The following is a 16,688-nucleotide window of genomic DNA, read 5'->3' as shown; positions in this document are numbered from 1 at the left end:
GACTACAAATGTTTGCTGAACATCTTATTAGATGAAACTCATTCCATTGGTGAATGGACACAGGCTCGGACGGTAAGCAACACACTCCAACATGTAACCTTATATGGGCTGTTTAAGACTCAATAGAACTAATTGTTTTGGTTTCTACTCTCTTCCCTAGGCACCATATAGGGCTCTTCATGGATTAAAAAAGATCCTTATTGAAATACCCCAATCCGGGAGGAATTTATGTTGTTGTTTTCCCCTACCTACCTTTTGTTGAGTTTCCCCCCAATAACAGACTGCTATTTTGGTAATTCAAGTGACTCTGTGGTTGGTTTTGGTCAGCACACTCCTCACAAAGTAAATTTAGGAATTCAGGACTTTTACTTGTAACAGAGTATTTCTACATTGCAGTATTGATACTTTTACTTAAAGGGATACTTCACTTTCACATAAAATAAACATTAAAAATATATATTAAAAAAAAATGAAAGAAGTTATGGCAAAATAAAGGCCCCCTCACACATTAGTAGGACACTCTAATGCGTGAGGGGGCCATGAATTTTCCATTACTTTTTTCATTTATTTTTAATATATTTTTTAAATGTTTCCCCCCGCCGAAAGTGAAGTATCCCTTTAAAGGGATATTTCACTTTCAAAAAAACTTTGGGTCATTTTATTGTCTACTCAGGCAAAAAAAAAAGAAGAAAAAATACAATAAAAAATAAAATAATAATAAATGAAAAAAGTAATCGAAAAAACATGGCCCCCTCACATATTAGGAGGGCAGGGTGAGTCACCAGAACCAAGGACGGGTGTTTTTGATGAATCTAACATGTTAAAAATAGAGTTTGAAGTTATAATGGGTTTGTATAGGAAGGGGGCGTGTCTGATAAAATGATTATCAAATATCTAAATACAGAATCAAGCAACTTAAAAATGGTCTGGGGGGCTCACAAAAGCCTGAGTAGACGATAAAATGACCCAAAGTTTTTTTGAAAGTGAAATATCCCACCACTGCCTGTTGCATTTCATGTCAAAAGTATTGGATGGAATTGATTGCCTCTCTACCTCAGCAGTTCCCAACCTTTTTGGGTCCGTCCGTGACCCAAAAAGGATCTCATAACTACATGGAATTAAGCAAAAATAAAGTCTCATGGCTGAACCATTCTGTCAGGCCACGTCTCAACACACCATTTGTGAAACCGCACGAAAGGAGCCTTTTTCCTAAACAATTAACACAGTTATAAAATGATGACGTTCAGGTATATTTATCGTTCTAAACCTTATGTTCCTGTTGTTCTACATAGATACAGACAACCAGTTGAAGACATTGCAGATTATGGGCCCTAACCTGCGGCCCCTATATTACCCCCTATCCCTAAACTTTTTTTTAAACAATTTTTGCTATTTTGAAATACATTTTTAGATAGTTCAAATAGACGATCTACAAGTTCACAACGTGTCGATGTAGATGGGCTAGCTGAACTAATTTAAAATGTTTTTAAAAATATGAAAATATGGCTAATAGGTTTAGCGATAAGGGCTAAGATGGCGTGCAAGATATAGGCCCTGATGCTTCAAACTTTTGCCTTTCTGAGTGAGACCATTCATGTTTCATGAAAGATGCTTGTGAACATGTATTCTACTGCTAGTTTGACCACTCTTAAAAAATACTCTTTCATCTTACAAAAATGACTCGTAACCGAAAATATCAGATCTACAAGCTCACAACACGTCGCTTCTCCAAATGACAGAAATCAGACGTGGCGACTGAGAACTTTAATGTAATGTTTAGGAAACATTGCTCAGACTTAAAACCCGGACGTCATTTTTGATAGTGATCTTCGCTTGCATCTTTGTTTGTCCTGCTTTTATACTGCATGAATATTCATCAACACATTATACACAAGTCGGTGCTGACATGTATTTATTGTAAAACAGGCGGGAAAAAAACTCACCGTTATTACCACAAACCTAGAGTAAAAATGTAAACATGAAGGCGGACAGCTGTTAGTCCAGATACACCCAACTATAAACTCAGGCTTTTAAACGCCCTTCATTTGAACGTTAAATAGGGCTGGGCGATATAGACAACAGCTAATATCACCATATAGTTTTGAGCAAATACCTTCATATGGATATTGTGACGATAAAAATCGAATTGTGAGGATATTATCGATTCTATCTGTACGTTTTCAAACGCTTACTGACCCACGGAAAACAGCCAATCCACCAGCTCACAAGTACGCTTGTAGGTCGGCTATTTTCACTATTTTTTTACAAATTCTTTTGAAGGCATAAAATAAGGCTTACATTTACGCCATATCGCGATATGATGTGGTCTCTGTTGAGTGGAAACCTCATACGTCCAAAACTGTTACTTTTCAGGATTCGAATTCAAAAATAGCAAAAGTAGCAGATCTACAAGCTCGAAATGCGGCGCGAAGCGACGCGTTTCGAGCTTGTAGATCTGCTACTTTTGATGCATTTGTGTGACGCTGTAGTGTGATCAAGTAGGGGCGTTAATCTACGGAAAAACACACAAAGTTAAAATGTGGAGATAAGAGGTTTCTGCCCGACAACAACGATATGCTAAATCTCCAAAGAGTCTCATCTGATGATATGGAAACAACATGGATGTATAATTGCCACTATTCTGAGTGTGTAACTTTACACCATATCAATGGCACAGGGCAATAATAAACACAAAGGGGGGGGGGGGCACTGGAAACGCTGTTATGCAAACAAAAACATTGTCATTCCGAAAACACGTCGTGATCTTCAGTGCTCGGCGTGGACTCCACCACACACCCCACACACCCCACACACCCCCCACACCCCACACACCCCACACACCCCACACACCCCACACACCCCACACACCCCAGGTGTGTTGGGATGAGTCTCGTTAGACAGGCTGCGTTCGGGGACGGCTCGGCCACGCCCTGATTTATGTGCAAGTTCTCCAAATCCGAATGGGCACAGGAGGGGGAGGGGGAGGGGGAGGGGGAGGGGCAAGGGGAGGGGTCTCTACCGTCCGTTGTGAACGCGCTGCTGAGGAGGCTTGGGCTAAACCTGCTACTCATGCTCCTATCCTCCTGAAGGCTATAGTCTTGTGGACTATCCTCCTGTGGGCTATCGGGTCTGTTTTTCTGCCACTGCCCGGACCGGTGGGTCCAGTCTCGCATGTCGATGACCTGCGCCGACAGGGGGCTGATGGGGATCCGGTCCGAGGCGTGTCCGAAGGCTTGGTACTCGGGGTCTATGGCCTCTACCTTGATGTTGAAGGGTCTGCTGGCCTTGAGCCGCAATTTGTGCGGCAAGGCCGCCGGCGCCTTGAGCGCCGAGACGATGACGCTCCTCTGGTCTGAAGAGGCGGTGAAAGGCGGCGCCGGCGCCGGCGGCGGCGGCGGGGCGGGGAGGCCCTTGGGAACCCGCTGCTCGTCCTCGCCGTCGGACGACTTGCTCGCGGCCCCGCCGCCGCCGTCGTCGGAGGTCCCGGGAGAGTCGCCGGACGACGACTCTGCGCCGGCCCCCTCCCCTCGTGGGAACGGATCGGTCGGGGGAACGCCGGCCGCGGGGTAGCTGGGATACATCTGGTACGGGCTGCCCCCCCTCTCCGCCGCAAAGCCGCCGCTCTCGGCCGGCTCTCGTTTGATGGCGTCTCCGTCCCGAGACGCCGGCGCGCCGTGGGGCGAGTGCCTGATGACCGACACGCAGCTCCCGGCCGGGCGCAGAGGCTCCAGGTCCCCCGCGCCGGTCGCTATGTAGTCCCGGTACAGGGTGGCGGTGGCGTGGGATAACTTCTGCACCTCCTGGGCATAGGCTGCCGCGCTCACCAGACCGAACCTATAAGATAGGATAACACAAGATAAGATAAGATAAGATAAGATGAGACCTTTATTGATCCTGCGCCGGAAATGCAGTCGCCAAAGGCAGCACAGCAGTTAACCCATTAAGACCTGCCGATTCTAAACAAACAAACACATAATATTTCCAAATCCTAACAGTTTTTTGAAAAAGATAAAAAAAAATATATATATATATATATATATATCTCAAAATATTTTGTACCAGGGACCCCCCAGAAGCAAAGATTTGAGTAACAAATGTTCGCTATAAAAATATTATATATTCAAAGATTTTGCACACATTTTCACGATTTTTCAAAAATAGCAGATCTACAAGCTCTTAGCGCAGCACTCGGTGCCGCGCTAAGAGCTTGCAGATCTGCTATTTTTGAATAGCCAAATAAATCTAAAATGACCCAGATGCGTTCCCGGTCTGAATGGGTTAACACATAGATTACAGTGCAAGAAAAAAGTACTGTAGCATGATCAAACAGGACATTAATTTGCGAGAAAAAAAAACTCAAAAAGTTTGAATATTGGAGACGAGCGGTTTCTGCCTGACAGCAACGTTACCGTAAGTCTCTCTGAAACACCTAAACGCCTAAACCTTCCCCCACAATCCTTCACATTAACACAAACCTCAGCTTGAGCGCCAGGAGCTCGGTCTTGAGCGTGGCGTTCTCCTGTCCCAGATCCATCAGCTTGTTCTCCAGCACCATGTCGTTGACGCGCCGCTTCTCCCGCGAGCGCTTGGCCGCCTCGTTGTTCTTGCGCCGGCGCTCCCAGTACTGCGGGTCTTTCTTCTCCTCCGGGATGAACTCGCGTTTGCGCCGACACGGCATCCGGGCTTTCAGCGGCATGGAGGAGGAGGAGGAGGACGGCCTGTTGTGGCCAATCAGGGAGGAGGACAGCTTGTTGTGGCCAATCAGGCCCCTGTGGGAGCAGAGGGCGAATATTAACCACAGGTTAAGAATTCTAATTCTAAATCAGTAGTTCTCAAACTTTTTCAATTGACCCCCATCTGAAAATGGGGGTCCATTTTGCTGTGCCAGTTTTAAGCCCTGTCGTCAAAATTGTCAAACAATCTTCAAAATTAGCAAGAAAATAAGCAGACCTACAAGCTCACAAAAGCTACATTCGCTGCACAACATGCAACATGCTTCCATAGAAGACAAGCTGGCTTCTATGGAATCCAAATGACTGAAACCAGTCGTAGCGACGGGGATCTTTAATTCACGTGAACTAACCTTGTGCTGGAGCTCTGGTAGGCATCCTGGTCAGCGTACGTTCCGCTGGAGTCCAGCTCTCTCTTAATGGTCTGCATGTTGGCGTTAGCTTGCGGCTGTCGCTATACGCTCATACGTTTTTAGGCATGTCGGCGTTGTTCTAAAAGGCTGTGAATGACGTAGGATGGTATCTAGCAGTGTTCACGTCCAGTCCAGCGTATATCTGTGAAAGAAAAGAAAAAGAGACAGAGCGTTACTGCTGGTCAGACATGTCCATGACGCTACAATATTAACCACTTAGTTGAGGGGTCCCCCAGGGCTCTACACTAGGGGGTCCCCAGCAAAAGTAGTTCACAATCATTTTAACCACTTTATCCATTTATATGTTGGCTATTAAAAAATGGCAGATCTACAAGCTCAAAGTGCGCCACTTCGAGCTTGAGCGAGCTTGACCCACCCAGCTGCTATTTTTTTTTTGTGTGAAAATTATCAGAAATTATTCAGAAATGAATCATTTTTCTTTTCTTTTTTACGTAAATCTTTTCTTCTTCCACATAGCCTATATATCAATTCGGGGGTCCTTGACATTAAAACGTTTGAGAAACACTGATGTAGGCTTTAATTTTCTGGTTCTCGGGGGCTCTTAATCACTCTGGATTAAGAGCGTCTGCTATATACCTACATTTTAAATTTGGTGGTCCTTGTTTGAGAACCTACTGTAACCACTGTCCTGTCCTGTCCTGTCCTGTCCTGTACTGTACTGTACTGTACTGTACTGTATTGTACTGTACTGTGCTGTGCTGGACTAAGCAGGGAAACAAAGACATCCGGCCAAAGCATGTGACTGAATGTTAATATAACACAACCTGACTCCTCAAAATAAAAATAAATAATAAAAATAAATATATAAATAAATAAAAAATCCCCCCTTTCCACCTCGCCGTACGATCGCCGTGCGGGTCATAGCCCTGGTCCAGAACGTTTAGTGAGTTCTTTCTAAACGCTGCTCTGCTCATAGACCCAACATTACACTGCCCTGCGAGGTCTCCGTCTTTTGTAAAAAAAAATAAACACATTTATTTCGCTGCTCACCAAAACAAAGGCAGTTTTGTGTTGTTGAAAGTGTATTCTCGGAGGTGGGAAGCCTCTCAGCACCCCACCTTCTCTGTATAATATACTTTTATGGGCAGAAGTTTATGGGCAGAAAATAAAATCACCACCAGATACAAATTATTTTATTTACTCCACTGCGCCCTCTACAGATGTGGTCAATATAAATTACCATTGACCAGATCTGTAGGGGGCGCAGTGAAATAAATACAATAATTTACATCTAGCGGACATATTTTATTGTCTGCCCAAAAAGTGTATTATACAGAGAAGGTGGGGTGCTGAGAGGCTTCCCACCTCCGAGAATAGACTTTCAACAACACAAAACTGCCTTTTTTCTGTGAGTAGCGAAGTGCTTTTGTTTATTTTTTACTACAGTTGGAGCCCTCGCAGGGCAGTGGAATTCTTTGTCTATGAGCAGAGCTGAGCGCCTGGCAGAGCGTTAGAGAGAAGAACTCACTAACGCTCTGGACCAGGGCTAGGTCTATGAGTAGCCAGGTTTTTGAAATGTCTCCATTTACAACCCGTACATGATATCTACAAACGTTCAGATTTCAAATATAAATTGCTGACCCCACGGCCACGGATGTAACAACTTAAAACGCAACGGGTCAAAGTACCCATATCTTCCGTATTGTTCAATAAAAAGCATTTTAATCCGATTGGTGGCCATTTTCTCAAAATGTTCTCCATATACTTTCAAATACGCGACCCTATCGGTTGGGAGGTGTATTGCACGCTGATATATCATAACTCTATAAAAAAAATGGCCGCCAATCGAATTAAAATGCTTTTTATTGAACAATACGGAAGATACGGGTACTTAGACTTCAGCGTTTCAACTTATTACATCCATGGCCGTGGGGTCAACACTTTATATTTGAAATGTGAACGTTTATGTTGATGTACGGGATGTAAATGGAGAAATCTCAAAAACCAGGAACAAGTTGCGCCATGACTGTCATCATGAATCATGACAGTCATGTTTCAGGGCTTTGATATCACACACACAGCGTGCGTACAGAACCCGGAATGTCCAGGCGTGACGTCACGTCCCATTTGCCCCAGATGTCCTTCTTTGTGTCCCAGGATTACAGAACCAGCTCAGTCAGCTCTCAGTGCAGCACCGTGTGTCACTATGGCTGCATGCAATGCTCTGCCACCAGCCTACATGTTGAATAATAAACTAATATTAATATTATTATGCAATGCTGTGCCACCAGCCTACATGTTGAATAATAAACTAATATTATATTATTATGCAATGCTGTGCCACCAGCCTCTATACATGTTGAATAATAGACTAATATCTCGCCTCCCCTCCCCTCCTCTCCTCTCCTCTCCTCTCCTCTCCCCTCCCCTCCCCTCCTCTCCTCTCCTCTCCTCTCCCCTCCCCTCCCCTCCCCTCCTCTCCTCTCCTCTCCCCTCCTCTCCTCTCCTCTCCTCTCCCCTCCTCTCCTCTCCTCTCCTCTCCTCTCCTCTCCTCTCCTCTCCCCACCTAGTGTCTACGGCAGAACAAAAGCGGGACAACGCAGAAAGAACGGGAACGCTATCTATACCATAACAGAGTAATATGAAATTATGAATCCACAAAAATCTAAATGTCCAGAATTTTCCTGGCTAAACAGATACCTAAACGGATATAGATGTTTATAGAAGCTTACAGGTCAGTAACTCTGAGAGTGTCGCTTCAACTAAAGCCATGTGTATCCTCTACTCTCTCAGAGTTACATTAAACATATTACACTGGAGATTTGGTACCATTACAAATACATCTCTGGGTCCGAATCCCAGAGATAAAAAGGATGGCAGGCTACTAAACAACAGGGGGTCCATCTCTGGCCTAATAATAGCCTAATAATATCAAAGTGAACATGGAATCACCTTTACGCGTCAGAACGTGTGTGTTTGTCCCTTTACCAGCTGAACAGATCAGATGAGAGATCCTCCAACCCGCCGGCGTGGTGGCATGTCCTCCAACACACTGTCCCCAACACAGTGTCCAACAGTGTGTCCAACAGTGTCCAGTGTCCCCAACACAGTGTCCAACAGTGTTTCCAACAGTGTCCAGTGCCCCCAACACAGTGTCCAACAGTGTTTCCAACAGTGTCCAACAGTGTCCAGTGTCCCCAACACACTGTCCCCAACACAGTGTCCCTATTACAGTGTCCAACAGTGTCCAATGTCCCCAACAATGTCCAGTGTCTCCAATAGTGTCTCCAACACAGTGTCCAACAGTGAGTCCAATGGTGTCCAACAATGTCCCCAACAATGTCCAGTGTCCCCAACAGTGTCCAACAGTGTCCCCAACAGTGTCCAACGGTGTCCAACAGTGTCCCCTACAGTGCCCGATAGCTTCTTGTTGTCCTGCGTGGAGGAGCCCGTACAGAAGGCCAGTGAGTCGTCATGTGTCACATTGTATCGTGTTGTAACGGTTTGTAACGTAACGGCTGTTAGACTGGCTGCTGCTGCAGAGGATCTGTGTTAGTAGGTCAGTGGAAAAACGTGGCGCTGAGTGACAGGACCCCAGGGCCAATGGGAAGCCGGCGTTGGCCCTGGGAATGCAGCCAATGGGCTGGCTGCTGTGTCTCTGACTGTATGAATGTACAGTACTAATGGTGATGAGGTCATCAAGGATTCATCACCAGAGGTGGAACGTAACTCCAGTGGTGTAAAGTAACTAAGTACATTTACTCAAGTACTGTACTTATACTGTAGGCACATTTTTTTGGTATATTTTTTTTACTTTACTGGAGTATTTTAAATTTCCAGTGGCTTACTTTTATTTCTACTCCACTACATCTCAGAGGCAAATATTATACTTTTACTGCAATACAATTATTTGAAAACTTTAGTTACTAGTTACTTTGTAGATTTTGATTATTATTACAAAACATACAATAACCATTTCAGCCCTTTCGGCCATTTGAAAATAGCAGATCTACAAGCTCACAACGCGTCGCATCGCGGCACATTGTGAGCTTGTAGATCGGCTATTTTCAAATGATTTTTATTCCTTTTATACATTTTTGAAAACTTGAAATGGGACATTCTGCATAATGAGTACTTTTACTTTTGTACTTTAAGTAGGCCTACATTTTGATACCAATACTTTTGTTATTTTACTCAAGTCAATTTTGAATTCCGGACAGAGTAATTCTATATTGCAGTATTGAAACTTTGACTTAAGTACATCATTTGAGTACTTTTTCCACCACTGGTATTATGTCACCTAATGTCATGCTACTGTCACCCAGAGGCTGCTATGACATCTGAGCGCCAATAGAGGGTGCTCTTCACCAGTTAAAACATACCACAGTCTTCTACTTCAGTGGTTCTCAACCTGTGGGTCGGGGCCACAAGATTTTCTTTTTTGTTTGGGGGGGGGGGATCCCCAGATGACAGAGAAGTGGCAATTCAAGGACTTTTAAGACCCTTTTAATACCTCAAAAGAAAGAAAAGAAAAACAGACCATTACTGTATCAAGAGTCATCAACAAACTATACTATAAAAACTGGTCAAACATTGGCCAAATAATATTAATAAAAGGCAGAAATTTGCGAGCCATTGCGAGCTTGTAGATCAGCTATTTTCACAATATTTATCTGTGGAACCGACGTAATGCCTCAACTCCTACAATTCCATGTGCTTGCCAGGGTGGGGGGTCCGCAGTTCAAGTATGATTATTTTGGGGACCCCCAGTTACAATATGTTTTTTTGGGGGGTCCCCAGTTCAAATACGATTATTTTGGGGGGGTCCCCAGTTCAAATACGATTATTTTGGGGGCCCCCGGTTCAAATACGATTATTTTGGGGGGTCCCCAGTTCAAATACGATTATTTTGGGGGCCCCCGGTTAAAAATATGATTATTTTGGGGAACACCAGTTCAAATGTGATTAATTAAAAATAAAACAAATAGACATTGTTGTAAAACAACAATACGAAACATTTTCATTGTATTGTTGAACATGATTAAGAGACTAAATGAATGAACCCTTAAAGCACTTCTGCCAAACCTTATATTCATTCATTTAACTGCTCCTCACTAAATGCTCACAAAGTATCACACTTTGTGGCTATTTTCACTATTTTAGATTTTTTTGGGGGGGAAAATGTCTGTTTTGTGAAAAGATTTTGCAAACTGTTTGACATATATATATATATATATATATATATATATGTATATATTTTTTTTGTAGTAATAAAAATGAATATTTACTCACGACCCATACTTTTTATTTTAATTGTATTTACAACATTTGGCCTACAGGTGGTGCTAGAATAAAGGCCATAGGGGTCACCTAGGCAGCATATTCCTCTAATCTAATTTACCAATAGATCTATTATTTTTAAAGGGTTGTTGCATTTTGAAAAAATGTGAGTATTTTACTTATCTGGAACAATCTCCCAGAGAACTGCAGGTCTGCTAACACTCTTATTTATTTAAAAACATAACTAAAGACCTTTCTGTTTGCTGCTGCCTTTCATTGAGTTATGTTTTATTTGTATTTTCATAATCATTTGCATCCTAATCATCAGTGATTGTATAAATGTATTTTATTTGCTTGATGTGTAAAGAACATTGAATTGCCTTGTTGTTACAAATAAAACTGCCTTGCCTTATACTTGCCAATACTTTTGTACTTTTACGCAAGTACAGCCTTTGACTTGTAACCAAGTAGCCTATATTTATGTTGTGGTATTGCTGCTTTTACTTAAGTAAAACATAAATAAACGCTGAGTACTTTTCCCACCACTAGAGTGGTGGGAAAAGTATACTCAAATGTTTTACTTAAGGAAAAGTATCAGCAATGTAGAAATACTCTGTCCGGAATTCAAAATTTGCTTGAGTAAAAGTACAAAAGTATTGGTATCAAAATGTACTTAAAGTACCAAAAGTAGAAAGTACTCATTATGCAGAATGTCCCATTTCACAAAGTTTTCAAATGTATAAAATGCAAAAAAATCTTTTTGAAAATAGCAGATCTACAAGCTCACAATGCATCTGCAATTTTCAAATGGCCAAAATGTATATAGGACTGAAGTGTTGCATGTTTTGTAATAATAATCTAAATCTACAAAGTAACTAACTGTAACGGAAATACAATTTATATTCCCTTTTAGCTATTGATTTATCGATTATTGATTATTGTCTCCGCCGTAGGTGGAGAGTATGTTTTCGCTTCGTCCCGCCGTGTGTGAGCAAACATTGTTAGCCAAGCTAACATTGGTCAAGCTCCACGTGACACGTGTCAATATGTTGACACCAATGCCTTTGATTGGCTAGAGGGACGCATGACGAAATAAAATCCTATAAATAGGTGTGTCACTTCAAAAAGCCATTTATGTTTTTTGAAGTGAGGTAAGACAGGATCAATCAGTCTTGATTGGAACAGTACCTTCCAGTCCAAATCACCCGTCCGTGCGTGTGTGTGTCCCTCTGAGAACACCTAACATTGGTCAAGCAAAGGCGCAGAAGGCCAAAGCTAAGAAAGCATACTCATCTACAACAGTAACACAGAAGAGGACTATAGAGTTGAATTGATCCCACAACAACAAGGCCGAAGTCTTAATACTGTAACAATTGGCCACCTTGATCAAATACATTATGTAGCACTAGAGAAAACTGACATAGATCAAACACACCAATCAACTGCTGAAACTGTTCAAGACAACAATGAAGATGAAGAAGACAGACAAGTATTTGAACAAACCAGTCAATTACGACCACTCCCATATGACACATTGCTTCAAGAAGAACATTCTTTAGATGCAAACACTACATATTCAGTCGCCCCTGCAGAACACCAAAAACCACGCACATTCTACCAACAGTACCTTGCAGTACAAATCACCCGTTCGTGCGTGTGTGTGTTCCTCTGAGAACACCTAACATTGGTCAGTTTTACGTGACATCACAATATGTAATATAAATATATAAATAGGAGGCTGAGATCACACAATGTAACTAACTCCCATTATGCAAACTAAAGAAGCAGCAAATGAGCATCTGAAACCTGATGAAGACGCAAAGGCGCAGAAGGCCAAAGCTAAGAAACAGAGAGAAGGAATGAAATTAAGAGTATGTTTTCGCTTCGTCCCGCCGTGTGTTAGCATGGCCCCTAGCCAAGCTAACATTGGTCAAGCTCCACGTGACACGTGTCAATATGTTGACACCAATGCCTTTGATTGGCTAGAAAGGCGCAGAAGGCCAAAGCTAAGAAAGCATACTCATCTACAACAGTAACACAGAAGAGGACTATAGAGTTGAATTGATCCCACAACAAGGCCGAAGTCTTAATACTGTAACAATTGGCCGCCTTGATCAAATACATTATGTAGCACTAGAGAAAACTGACATAGATCAAACACACCAATCAACTGCTGAAACTGTTCAAGACAATGAAGATGAAGAAGACAGACAAGCATTTGAACAAACCAGTCAATTACGACGACTCCCATATGACACATTGCTTCAAGAAGAACATCTTTTAGATGCAGACACTACATATTCAGTCGCCCCTGCAGAACACCAAAAACCACGCGCATTCTACCAAGACGACCCGTTCTACCAAGACGACCCGTGCTGGCGGAGACTTGTGCTCCGAGGAGCACATTTTCTAGTTGATTATGCATTTACTCATATTCAGTTCAGTTATATTAATATATGACTATATGCTGATTTGTCTGAAAGTAATGTCCCAAGAGAAGTAAATTAGTCTGATAATATGTCTTATGAGTTTAGTACACCCTCAGTGTACTTATTAAGCAGCAGGCTCACACAGCAAGGTCAAATAGCTATTCCTCTGTAGGCAAGCGGCAGACCTAGACAGCAAGACGACGAGTTATACGATTTTATGAACGCAAGGAGAATGTTTCTCGTATCAGGCGTCAGTAGGCTGGCTAGGGCAGTGACTATGGCCTCGGCATATAGCAGTGGGCCTTCCATTCTCAGTCGTTGAGAATGGAACACATGTTTATAGTTGGTCAGGGTAGTGTCGCTGCTCTTGGACGCTGAGCGCGGAGCAGCACATTTCATAGTCAGGCAGAATTGACCTTCCATACTCAAGTGCTGAGAACACATCTTTTGGTCAGACAGAAGAATGTCAGTCCTCAGTGTTATCCTAACAATGTGTATATATCCTTGTAGAATCTGTATTTAAGCCCCAACATACAGATCTGTGTCAGACTCCCGTTGCCTTCTGAGACAACCGGACCCTGTCCACCTTCCCTTCCCCCATCGCCTTCCATCCCTTTCCCCTCTCCCTCTCTGTTCTTTATTATTATTCTCATTATTATATTACATAGGAATTATTGTCATATTATTGTCATCTGTTGTATTTCATTCTCTCACCGAGGAATTATTGTCATATTATTGTCATCTGTTGTATTTAATAAATCTACTGAAACCATATTTCAGTATTAACACTTCATTCTCTCACCGAGGAATTATTGAATTTCCACAACAGTAACTAGTAACTAAAGTTTTAAAATAATTGTAGTGGAGTAAAAGTATAATATTTGCCTCTGAGATGTTGTGGAGTAGAAGTAAAAGTACTGAAAACTGGAAATACGCCAGTAAAGTAAAAATACCTAAAAAATGTACTTAAGTACAGTATTTGAGACATGTACTTTACACCACTGGTGGTTAATAGAAAACAGTTAATATGTTGCTATGAGTAACAAATGACAGAGTAAATATAGGGCAGCGGTCATTGTTAGAGTACTTATAGACGCCAGACTAGATGACATCAGCCATCTTGTACCAACTTGGGAGAGCTGGTGGATGTCCTTATATGGGTGTAAAGTGGACACGCACGCACGCACGCACGCACACACACACACACACACACACACACACACACACACACACACACACACACACACACACACACACACACACACACACACACACACACACACACACACACACACACACACACACACACACACACACACACACAGATAAACAGATTCCTGGATTTATGGATGGAAAGAACACAGTCACTCATGAGAAATCATTGTGGGTACACTTAAAAGGTTTCTCCTACCATAACACAATAACACACACCTATAACAGACAATACAAGAATGGGACACTGACTGTGTCTACTAAAACCACTGGTCTGGTGGAAGAAGCCTTCAGAACACCACAATATAAAAACACTCTTTCACAAGTCAAGCATCCTGTATTAGCAGCATGTTTACTTGAGTTAAAGTGCAAAAGTTTGGCATCAGAATGTACCAACCCTAAAAGTACTAAAAAAAAAACGTTTTCGAAAATAACCGATCTACAAGCGATTGCTCGCTTGTAGATCGGCTGTTTTCGAAAAGGCAAAGCATAAAACTAAATCTACAAAGTAAGTAAAAGTACTTAAAAACTTTTATAATAATAATAATAATAATAATAATAATAATAATAATAATAATAATACATTTTGATGAGTACCACAGTAAAACAAATCATCAATAATATAAATTAAAAAAAAGCAGGGTTTAAAAACAGATTTGACTAAATAACAATTCAACACGAAAATGCCCTCTGAAACAGAAACGTTTTCAGGCCTATAAAAAAAGTACGGCCTTAAGTGCAGTACTAAAACTTCCACATTTTCTATCAAGACTCAAACTGACCTAAATGATCTAAACACATTCTCAAAGTATGGGGTCCAGGGACCCCCGGGGGTCATTGAGGGGGTTCCAGGGGGTCTCCAGCAAAACGAGTTAACATCAAAATCACTTGATTCTAGATCGGCTGTTTTTCCAAAAATCATTCCTTTTTTTCAAAAGATAGGAGAACCACTGCTTTACATCAAATGATGTTTGGTTTGTTTTACAGCTTGTAAATGTTCGTGTCGTTTCCCAGAGCTCACACACCTCATGACATGTTTAACTAATACCTAACAATAACTCACTTTTATGAGAGAATGACTATAAACCATGATCAAACATCACCAGGATGTTTGACATGAGAGTCACTGCACATGAAGGTCACATGTTCTGGACGGGGACAGGATTAAAGTACTGAGGAAATTAAAGTGCTTTATATATGTAAGGAAATATCAACACTAGAATTTAGTGTGTGTGTGTGTGTGTGTGTGTGTGTGTGTGTGTGTGTGTGTGTGTGTGCGTGCGTGCGTGCGTGCGTGACTGCCCCCCACAAATAGAGTATCTTGAGACCCGTCTGCAGTGGTGGAAAGTAATTAAGTACATTTACTTAAGTACTGTACTTAAGTAAAATTTTGAGGTATTTGTACTTTACTTGAGTATTTCCAATTTCCAATACTTTTACTTCTACTCCACTACATCTCAGAGGCAAATATTGTACTTTTACTCCACTACATTTACTTGAAAACTTTAGTTACTAGTTACTTTTCAGATATAAACTATGATATTATAACACATACATTAACCACTTTAGCCCTATTTTATACATAGGCTATTTGAAAATAGCCGATCTACAAGCTCACAACGCGTCACATCGCGACGCGTTGTGGGCTTGTAGATCTGCTATTTTCAAATATTTTGGTACTTTAAGTACATTTTGATGCCAATACTTTTGTACTTTTACTCAAGTAAATTTTTAATTCTGGACTTTTACTTGTAACAGAGTATTTTTATATTGCAGTATTGGTACTTTTACTTAAGTAAAGAATTTGAGTACTTTTTCCACCACTGCCCGTCTGCCCGTTCGACTCCAAACCTGGCCTGTGTATTGCAGAGGACCTGAGGGTGTGTTGTGCTAAGTGGGAATTCGGTCAGTCCAGCATGGTTGTCCGGAATGGAAAATCCACAAATCTCTGTATCTGTCTGTCTGCTTGTCTCTCTGAAAGTCCCCCAACAAAAAGAATGAACAAACAAATAAGTAAGTCTGGGCCTAAAACAAATGACAGACAAGCAGAACTGAACGTACCAGAATCAGAATCAGAATCAGTTTTATTGTCACATCACAGGTTTACAAGGTAAAAAAGTGGGTGAAATTCTTTTTTGTACATCGTTCCCATCGCAACGTTAGTTTCCATAGAAAGAAGAGGGGGGGGGAGAAGAAGAGGGTGGGGGGTAAGTGGGAAGGAGATCAAAACAAGAGAGCAACAGAAGGCCAGACAAGTTATCTACATATTTACAAATTACCTGAGATAATAAAAACTAAAAAAAACTAAACAAAACTAAACTAAGGTGCCTGAGCATAGCAGCAATGTATTGTATACTGTGCATGTTATACTTATACTGTGCATGATAGACAATGGACGTTAAGGTGCTTAGAGGAAAAGGAGCACAATAAAAAAGACCACAAAAAAAAAAAAAAAAAAAAAAGTCAGTGCGTTATACAAGGGATTAAGGTGCAAAAGGTCAGTGCGTGTCCACCTAGAGTGGACTGACCCTAGTATAATCCGCAAGTAGCTCCATGAGAGAGTGCAACAAAAAGTCATTTGTACCTGGTGTAGTCCACAGGTGTGTCCGAGGGGGGGGCTAAAGTCCAAGTCATTGTCCCTGGTATAATCCACAGGTGTGTTC

General features: G+C 41.8%; 2 protein-coding genes across 2 annotated transcripts in view; both read right to left on the bottom strand.

Annotated features, from left to right (window-relative positions):
* LOC308077758 (BRCA1-associated protein-like) overlaps nt 1-16,688 on the bottom strand; it is an 801,007-nt gene that overhangs the window by 37,311 nt on the left and 747,008 nt on the right. The gene's annotated exons all lie outside the window — the stretch shown is intronic.
* nfil3 (nuclear factor, interleukin 3 regulated) lies at nt 2,596-8,174 on the bottom strand (the record flags this gene model as incomplete). Its single annotated transcript, XM_080420414.1, has 5 exons — nt 8,057-8,174; nt 5,084-5,285; nt 4,476-4,769; nt 2,869-3,834; nt 2,596-2,599 (listed from the first exon to the last, which is right to left on the bottom strand). The coding sequence occupies exons 2-5, from the start codon at nt 5,158-5,160 to the stop codon at nt 2,596-2,598; spliced, it is 1,341 nt and encodes a 446-aa protein (XP_080276540.1). The 5' UTR covers nt 5,161-5,285; nt 8,057-8,174.

This window comes from Gymnoscopelus braueri (genome assembly GCF_963280865.1).
Source record: "Gymnoscopelus braueri genome assembly, chromosome: 22".
Classification (NCBI taxonomy): Eukaryota; Metazoa; Chordata; class Actinopteri; order Myctophiformes; family Myctophidae; genus Gymnoscopelus; species Gymnoscopelus braueri.
The sequence above is the reverse complement of the archived record's forward strand: the minus strand, read 5'-3'. Positions and strand labels throughout refer to the sequence as shown.